Source organism: Osmerus eperlanus, chromosome 28 (genome assembly GCF_963692335.1).
Source record: "Osmerus eperlanus chromosome 28, fOsmEpe2.1, whole genome shotgun sequence".
Taxonomy (NCBI): domain Eukaryota; kingdom Metazoa; phylum Chordata; class Actinopteri; order Osmeriformes; family Osmeridae; genus Osmerus; species Osmerus eperlanus.
The window spans coordinates 3,216,886-3,225,958 of NC_085045.1; the positions used below are offsets into that span (position 1 = coordinate 3,216,886).

The 9,073-nt window shown below is 41.4% G+C and overlaps 1 protein-coding gene across 1 annotated transcript; it reads right to left on the reverse strand.

Moving 5' to 3' along the window:
* Positions 1 to 3,069: 3,069 nt before the first annotated feature.
* Positions 3,070 to 8,382, reverse strand: stx2b (syntaxin 2b). Its single transcript, XM_062454759.1, is given in 12 exon segments — positions 3,070 to 3,504; positions 3,681 to 3,789; positions 4,147 to 4,257; positions 4,975 to 5,112; positions 5,335 to 5,414; positions 6,389 to 6,497; positions 6,776 to 6,812; positions 6,814 to 6,832; positions 6,948 to 7,022; positions 7,694 to 7,793; positions 7,906 to 7,980; positions 8,080 to 8,382. Coding segments are annotated over 11 exon segments (870 nt in total). The 5' UTR covers positions 8,110 to 8,382; the 3' UTR covers positions 3,070 to 3,504; positions 3,681 to 3,693.
* Positions 8,383 to 9,073: the final 691 nt, after the last annotated feature.

The following is a 9,073-nucleotide window of genomic DNA, read 5'->3' on the forward strand; positions in this document are numbered from 1 at the left end:
CTGCCCCAACTGTCACAGACAGTTGCACCGCTTACCACGTCACCATGTCACCACCACGTCAACGTTTACTGAAATCCTGAGACTGCAATGGTCCAAGAGACTGCCAGTAGGCCTATCTACGCTTTTATTGTGAATTTGACGTACTTGAGACGAAGGCGTAAGTCAAATGAAAATACACAGGTTAAGTGATAAATGTATGCTACTCTACTTTATTTTTACGTAATGTTTCTTGAATCATCGCAGCGTGGAAAAGCCATGTTTCCTGCCCCGTATTACTAGGGGCCATTTAGGAAATAATTCATGTCTGCAGCAGACTGTCCTTACACATTCACATATGAAACGTTCACACACATCCATACTACTGAAAACTCACATCCACATTTACATTTAGTGATTTAGCGGACGTGTTTATCCAGAGCGACTTACAGTAAGTACAGGGACATTCCCCCCGAGGCAAGTAGGGTGAAATGCTTTGCCCAAGGACATTTGCGTTTTGCACGGTCAGGAATCGAATCTGCAACCTTCTGATTAATAGCCCGATTCCCTAACCACTCAGCCATCTGTCCCCTACATATGTGAAATGCTGGCATAGACACATATGAAACGCATTCACATGTGAAATGTTCACACACATTCATACTACTGCAAACTTACAAACATGTGAGTTTTCAGTTTTCATGTGTTTGTGTAAGGACAGTCTGAATTATTTCCTAAATGGCCCCTCATACGGTGGCCCTGAAGTGCAAAACACCCCCCCTAATATGAGTGTATCCCCCAAATGAAAACACTCCCCCCAAATATGAGTCAACTCCCCCCAAATAGGATGACTTGCTCAACTCCCCCAAATACAAAGACACGCTCCTCCAAATGGAAAACGACATTACATTAACTCAAAACCACATTAACTCAAACCGGAAATGGTTGGTACAACACTTTCGTCGCTGAATGGATGCAGTAACTAACAGGGAATACGTTTTTGATCGAAAGAAGTACGAAATGCAATAGCCTAACAGAGTTACGTACACCAGAACAGTTGTTTATGGAAGCATGTAGCAAGTACTTATGTAAAAGTATAAATTGTTAAGGGGCACCGTTTCGACAGCGCCATTGGGCTGCGCTTCAATACCGCCATCTAGTGGTTTACAGTGTGAATTACAAGTGCAGTTCTCACAGTAAACCACCAGATAGCGATAGTAAAGCGCAGCCCTATGGAACGGGTTTGTTAACGTAAAAATCGATAGCCAAACCACTCCAGGTCCACGTAACTCTGTCATTATCATGAAGTTGATCATTTCGGTTGGAAGAAAAGAAGAAACATTTGTGTTAACAATTCAGAGAGTCATGTAGTTGCACTACTCTTTAGCATGTAGCATGCTTTGATAGCCAAACAACTGTCCTACTTCTGTCGATCATTTCTTATTTCCTGTTAGTTACTGCATCCATTCAGCGACAAAAGTGTTGTACCAACCCTTTCCGGTTTGAGTTAATGTAATGTTGTTTCCCATTTGGGGGAGCGTGTCTTTGTATTGGGGGGAGGTGAGAAAGTCATCCTATTTGGGGGGAGTTGACTCATATTTGGGGGGAGTGTTTTCATTTGGGGGATGCACTCATATTCGGGGTGTGTTTTGCACTTCAGGGCCACCGTACCCTCATACCACATCATTGTTCACAATATCACTCGCTGACATTTGGGGAAAACTGAAAGCATTGAACTTCTAACAACCCAATCCATACCTTGACATTTGTGTAGCTTGTAAGGAGGTTCACTGACATTTGGCTTTTTTTAATGCAACTCTGAAGTTTTCATTGACCTATTTAAGAACAGAGAAGTGCATTCCCTCTGGGGACGGGCCTTCCCTCCCTTCACTAATCCTGTTTGGTTGATTACACAGGAGTCAAGCTCTTCTTCTACAAAGTGCTCATTTGCCCAGATATAACCACTACTTCCCGTTCTCCTGGTTTTCTCCATGACGATGTGTTTACAAATGTTTTTACCGTCCTCAGCAAACATGGAGTAATCAGCTTCCACGTAACACAGACCATAATATGTAACCATGTGTGTAATATTTTCATAGCTTATGTGCAAAATGTTACTCTTGGCGTTCACCCACAATGGCTATTGAACACACCATCTCGAGCACCTTAAGCGTGATAACTACCATTCACTCCAACGGGGGTCCCTACCTGTTAGGCCAACGGAAAGATAAATTGTTGCTGGCACAGGTGGCCTTTTAGCCGATCTATCAATGTCACAGGGAGGTCACATATTCTGACGGCAGCAAAGCTATCAAAATATGTGACCTTTTGTGCCCAGGTCCAGCTGTTCACAAGTTTCAAGTCAGAACATCTCTGATTATGTATTTATTTTTATTTTATTTTTTTCTTATTGAAAAAAGTTGACATCAAATGTATTACAAATTGTCTTTATTGTTAATCAGTGGAAGTCCCAATCAGTCACAGTGTCATAGCATGAAAGACCAAGTGTAATATAACTGTACAAAATAATAATGTTATATAGACAGCAGCTAAGCTAAGCTAAGTCAAGTTAGAAGTAATAGAATATCCAACTTCATGCATGCAGTGCATGACTTTTGGTCCCATGTACTATCCTTTATATACGAACAGTGACACAATCAACATAAACATAACCCAGGACATTACAGTAGTTTAAGTATAAGTATATTACAAACAATATTATACCCCCAACACCCCTGCCTAATTAAAGTTATTCTATTAGCATCAAAATTAACTAGGAATTGAACAAAAAGTCATTTAAAGTAGTCTTTTTACATTTAGTCATTTAGCAGACACTCTTATCCAGAGCGACTTACAGTAAGTACAGGGACATTCCCCCGAGGCAAGTAGGGTGAAGTGTCTTGCCCAAGGACACAACGTCAGTTGGCATGACCGGGAATCGAACTGGCAACCTTCGGATTACTAGCCCGATTCCCTCACCGCTCAGCCACCTGACTCCCTATTTACACCAACATCAGTCATGATCATTAGACAGAAAAACGATTGTAAAAAATTTTGGATATAAAACAGGGATTGGAATTTTATTTGTAATTATTTATCTTAACCTGCTATAATGGCTTTAAATGACATACAATATAAATACAAATAGCCATTGTCTTGGGAATATACAATTTTACCTTAGTATCTCTTAGGAATTTTCCTAGGACTTCATATTACGTATGACATGAAGCGAGACCATTCTCCTTTGTGTGTCTGCATTCATTTTAGGTCACACCCCAAATCACTGTTTGAGTCAGCACAATGCAGCCCACAGTATAAGGTCATCTTAGTCGATGCAGATGAATCAAACCATCATGCTCATTGCCAGATGTATCACAGTCGTTGTGAATTGTCTGCAGGCTGGAGGAAAGATCTGTTATTTGTGCTCTGATGAGTAACGCTGAGGTCACTCTGTCACTCAAAGAATCCTACAATAATGATGAGTATCAGAATGCACACTACTACACATATGGTAAGGTAGAGATGTTTCTGTGAAAAGAGGGGGGGGGGGGGGGGGAGAAGGAACAAAGTAAAAAATAAAACACATTTTCTTCATTATAATTATTTTAAAGGTACCCTGTTGGGTTAAGAGTCATGAATGAAGGAATGGCGTAGTGGGGTTATGGATGTGGTGAAGATGAACAGTTTTAGTGGCACGACTGTACCTGTGGAAGAGACCTATCCAGGTGTTTTGGTTAGTCCAACAGACAGGCCAACAATTAGTGCAATGACAGCAAGCAGGCACAACAGAGCCAAGGCCAGCAGGGTGTATTTCTGGTGAGCATAGAGACAAAATGGTTCTATTACGTTAGTGGTGCTTGAAACTTAACACATGCCGCTGTTCATGACACCATCTGTTACATATAGATAAACATGTCTTTAAGCAAGCGAAGCAGGGCCCCTTCCTGCAAGCCTCGAGGAACACATTCAGATTTAGACAGGCGTTGTCAACATTTGAATCGAAGACGTTTAAATCATGCGTTTGAGTAAATGAATATGTTTAAGTGAATGTATTAGTTTATCATTTATAATTTATTAGTAAACAAGGCTTGTGTTGCATCATACAATGAAGCACACATTCCTTAGGGGAAAAACAGGCCAGAAGGACCTTTGCTGTGGTAACAGACATACCCTCCGGGATTTCTTCTGATATCTTATTGCTTTTTTTGTTTCTTCTTTAGCTTTGTGGATGTATTCGGTCGCATTGTGCACATTCTTCTCAATGTTGTTGACCATATCCCCCTTTCAAAGAAAGACACAAGGGTAACTACAGGCTCACAGGGGAAAGAGTGGGAAGCAAGATTCTGGACATACAGCTGTGGAAAGAAATAAGAGACGACTGCCCCTTTTTCTTTCTTTCTTTAAAAAAAAGTTGAAAAGGACCATTTTGAGTGGAGAACAGAAGGATAACATTTTCAGTGGCCTCTTAAATGTTACCCTTCTAATCCTCACTCAAAATGGTCCTTCTCAACTTTTTTTTAAAGGAAAGAAAATGGTGCAATAGTCTTTTATTTTATTTTCCAGAGCTGTAGTTTAACCCCAACTGTATGTTTTGTATACAGCTTTTACAACATTGTGTATGTTGCATACTGCTATATGCAGTTAATGTTTCGCAATCATTTGTTCCACAGTTTCATACTGAAACTGCCATGTAAGGGAAATGAAAATGTTTTCTCATTATTAGACCAGTATTTCTTTCATGAGAAATGCTGATCGTTACATTTAGTCATTTAGCAGATGCTCTTATCCAAAGCGACTTACAGTAAGTACAGGGACATTCCCCCCCCCGAGGCAAGTAGGGTGAAGTGCCTTGCCCAAGGACAAAACATCATTTTGCACAGCCAGGAATTGAACCAGCAACCTTCTGACTAATGGTCCGACTCCCTAACCGCTCAGCCATCTGACTCCCTAGTTACCCCACTGATTATGACTGAGGCAGAGAGCCTGGCGTGTTGGTACCTGCGTCTCCACCAACATGGCCATGTCTGTGAACATGGTGTGGAGCTCCCTGATGCTGGACTCCAGACGCTTGATGTCCTGGTGTCGTGACTCGATCTCGGTCAAGGCCTGACGGGTGATCTGAGAGTCGGAGATGATCTTGGGGTAGATGGAAATGGGATTACTTTAGAGGAGAATCATATTCTAGAACTAGTCTGTGATGGTATTAGAACAACAGTGTGTGGCTGAGACAGTGACACAGCCACAAGACGTATTCAAAGTCATTTGCATACATTTTGCAACCAGATGGTGCTCGTGGTCTGATCTCAGACACTCGAGTCATGCAGGAGAGGATGACACTGAAGGATGCAGATAACTTACGTCTGATGTGAATATTGATTGCCATTGGCTGCCACTCTCCAACATGTCCTCCAGCTCCTCATTGCTTGTCACTTTTCCAGCTGAAAGGATTCATGTTATTTGGGTGTGTGCATAATGTGACAGCTTGTGCGATTGTTCTTGAATTTTCTATTTACGACTTTGCTTTGACGATATTGTCACTATTTTGTTGCCCTATAATAACAATATAGTTTCAACTTGGAAACTCAAGGACAAACCCTTGTAGAGAAACAAGTACTGAAACTATAAACAGACACTTTATCTTCCTATTTTGACCTCCTCTATACTACCCAACAGTGTATTCCTTAAGGAGCAAAGTCTCTGCAGATGGTAATTGAGCTTCAGACACACTCCAATGAGCTATTCCCTCGAGGAACGCAGCAAAACATGGTTCAACCCATCATGGCTTCCTAAAAGCGAGACATAAACTAGACATTTGAGGATTCTTTCTGTTACTGTAACAGTGTAACCCTAACCGTTTGTGACGTAACACAGCCCTGCGTACAGCCCATGTTTAAGTTGCAGAAGGTCGGTCATGTGACCGGCTCCTGTAGGGACAGCTGAACTGGTGTTGTGTGGTGTTACTATCTCAGCCCCCCGTTTCCAGGGTAACGTAAACACAGGTGTGTGCCTCCAGTGTCGGGCTCTTCCTTGTCTGCAGCGTGGGGGGGGTGGAGACTCATTAATGCCATCCCCAGGCACAAGAGCCTAGTTTGTTACATAACTCATTTCCCGCAAATACAGTGCAGGTGTGTACCGCATTCACACCTTTCTATTTACTATTAACCCTACTTTCAGTTCAGGTAATTCATCACTCTACGAACAATACTTTTTAATTTAACAGAATTGAGCATGTCTTATCAAAGTATAGTACTGCTGGCTGCTCAGTCATAGTGTGTTATACTGAATGTATTTTATGTATTTGGGCAATGTTGTCCAGCTGTAGCCTCGACTATCTGACTAGTGGAAGCCTGGGTGTGGTCTTCCTTCCATGTTTGTGAGCCTGCGGGGGGCCAGGACACTGTCAGTCACTCACTTATCTCCAGCTGTCTCCGGATCCTTTTTTTGGTCTTTTCCCGAAAGGACACTTGAGTCTCGTTGTACTGGGTCATGACCTCGACAAACTTCCGGGACAAAACAGTGTGCTGGGGGAGGGAGGAAAGACTCGGACGTTAGGAGGAAAATAAGGTATCATGGGCTGAATATTTAGATAAACTAAATAGAGTGTTACATCCTTAACGTACAAAATACTTTTTTTTTCCTCTGAAGAGTGCTTCTCGTAAATAACTTAAGTGTTTGTTGAGAACAGGGTAAGGATTTTTTCCAAACTACAAAACCCTGAACTGTATACAGTATATACTGTGGCAGCAGATATGTGTAGAACCTGCCGGAGGGGTTTTCACTGCCAGGTGTGTGTTCTGACCTGGGTCTTCTGGATGCGGAAATCCGTTGTTGTCCTTGGGAAGGCTCTGCTCCATGGCTACAGAGAGCAGACAGAGCTATCTGAATTCACTGCACTTGACGTAATTCATCTAAACATTACAGAATACAGAATCACATGATATATTTTGTTCACCTAGAACGGTTTCACTTACATTTTAATTTCGCTCGCACAAAGTTGGCATTCTTTTTGATCTCATTGGTCAGCTGGTCAAGTTCCTCTTTCGTCCCTTGAGAGAAAGGGAAAGACAGACCACAGAGAGAAAACCATTTTGGGGGGATATTGGGATATTGAGAGAGAGAGAGAGAGAGAGAGAGAGAGAGAGAGAGAGAGAGAGAGAGAGAGAGAGAGAGAGAGAGAGAGAGAGAGAGAGAGAGATTAAAACCGCGACATTATGATTATGAAATCAAACTGATGCTACAAACTACACACAAACTGTATCTTGTGCTGTATGCACAGTTCTCCATTTATAGTTATTTATGCCCGTTAACTTAAACCTTTCAACAGGGTCTGCAAGGACCCACCCACTGAATGGCCGGTAAGACTCTGGTCAGTGGCAGTGTTTCCTACACAGGCTTCCTGACAGTCAGCCAGACAGGCAGACATTTATTTGCACTGAAGAGGACAATGCCACTCAGGAAGTGCAGCCAACCGTTGCTTTTGTACTCAAACACCTTCAGATGTCACAATGCTTGCATCATGACTATAAATAACCCAACACCATTTGGTTGATTTGATTTAATTTCAACTATGGCCTGATCATTTTTCAAGTCTCAATTACATGAACAGGATGAACACCCTTAAAACTCCAAATGCCTGATAATCTTATCACATTTCCAGTGTAGAAGCTTACGTATGTTTCCCAATATGGATGTGATGTCTAGTTGGATATTAACTTACTGTCATTAGGGTTGGGTGCAGACAGGATCATGCTGTGCCTGTTTCTCACCTCTTCCACTTGAATGGAGATCTCATCAATGAGTCCTCTAACCTCCTCCACCTGCAAAAAGATTCAATTTCACTTCAAATTACAGGCAGACTTAGTCGTAGACTCGTAATGTTTTATAGCAGATTCGGTCATTTAAAACAGTAGGCATATGAACTTAACTCACCCTCCTAAAAAATAATTCCATAAATCCATCTTGGTCGACTGTGACCGTAACATCCTCATCGACTTGGCTTCTGTTCTGTAAAGAGAATGAAATAAAAGTAATTACCCACCAGAAAGAAAACTATTAAATAAATTAGAGTCAATTAGAGTGTGGTTTAGATACTACGTGACCTACCGCAGATAATTCATCCAGTCGATCCTTCATACCGGTAACGTTTCAGTCTTCAAGGATACAGACTACTTAAACAGAACATCCAATGTCGAACTAATGGTCATCATCACGCACTTACGATTAACTGCATCTAGCCACAAAGTGATAATGAAACCAACATCGACTGTATATTAGGCGTGCATTAAAGCAAGAATACTATATTTCGTTCTTTTGAGTGTTACCATTCTAAAGGTTGTCTCTCTTAGAAAGTAAACCTGCAACTATATGTAGGCTACCAGTCTGCCTATGGAGAACTAATAGCCTATCTACAACTTGTTTAAGGACTTTAGGGGATACGCCTCATTACGTACGAAACCTCAGTCTACACTGTGGCGATTGGCAATATTTGAAGTCACATTGAGAAAGAGGAAGAGAGAACACATTATATTAAACGGTGGCTTTGTAAACGATTAAAAATATATAAAGTTACTAGATTGTCAATTTGGTTCTTTTTTGATGACTCTTTCGAGATAACTCTCTCTGTCCACACGGTGGAGATGTTTACTATTGAATGCGCGTGTGCCGAGTTCGTCCAAGCGCACCGCTCTGACTGTTCTGCTTTGCAGGTATGAAGTGTCCCTGCTTCATGTAATTGATGTACCAGGACTGTTTACATGACAGTGTAAAACCAACATCTCTATAAAAACATATAGGCCTATATATTTTGTATTTGGGAGTGGGCGAATGTGATTCCCTAAGCAACCGTTATAATATGTCTGTGTAAATGCACCTGGTGTTTCTTTTCACTCTTTTACAATCAAACTGAAAACGTTCCCAAATCTGCTGGGTACGAGACTATATTGTCAGGGGTGATTCATCAATGTGATGGAAATTTTAATTTGACCTTTTGTGCTTATGTAGGTGTTTAGATAAATTAAATAAATGATGACTATTTTATCACATACAGTACTTATTCTTACTGTGCTGCACCTGATGTTTTTGGGCGTTACTATCGAGC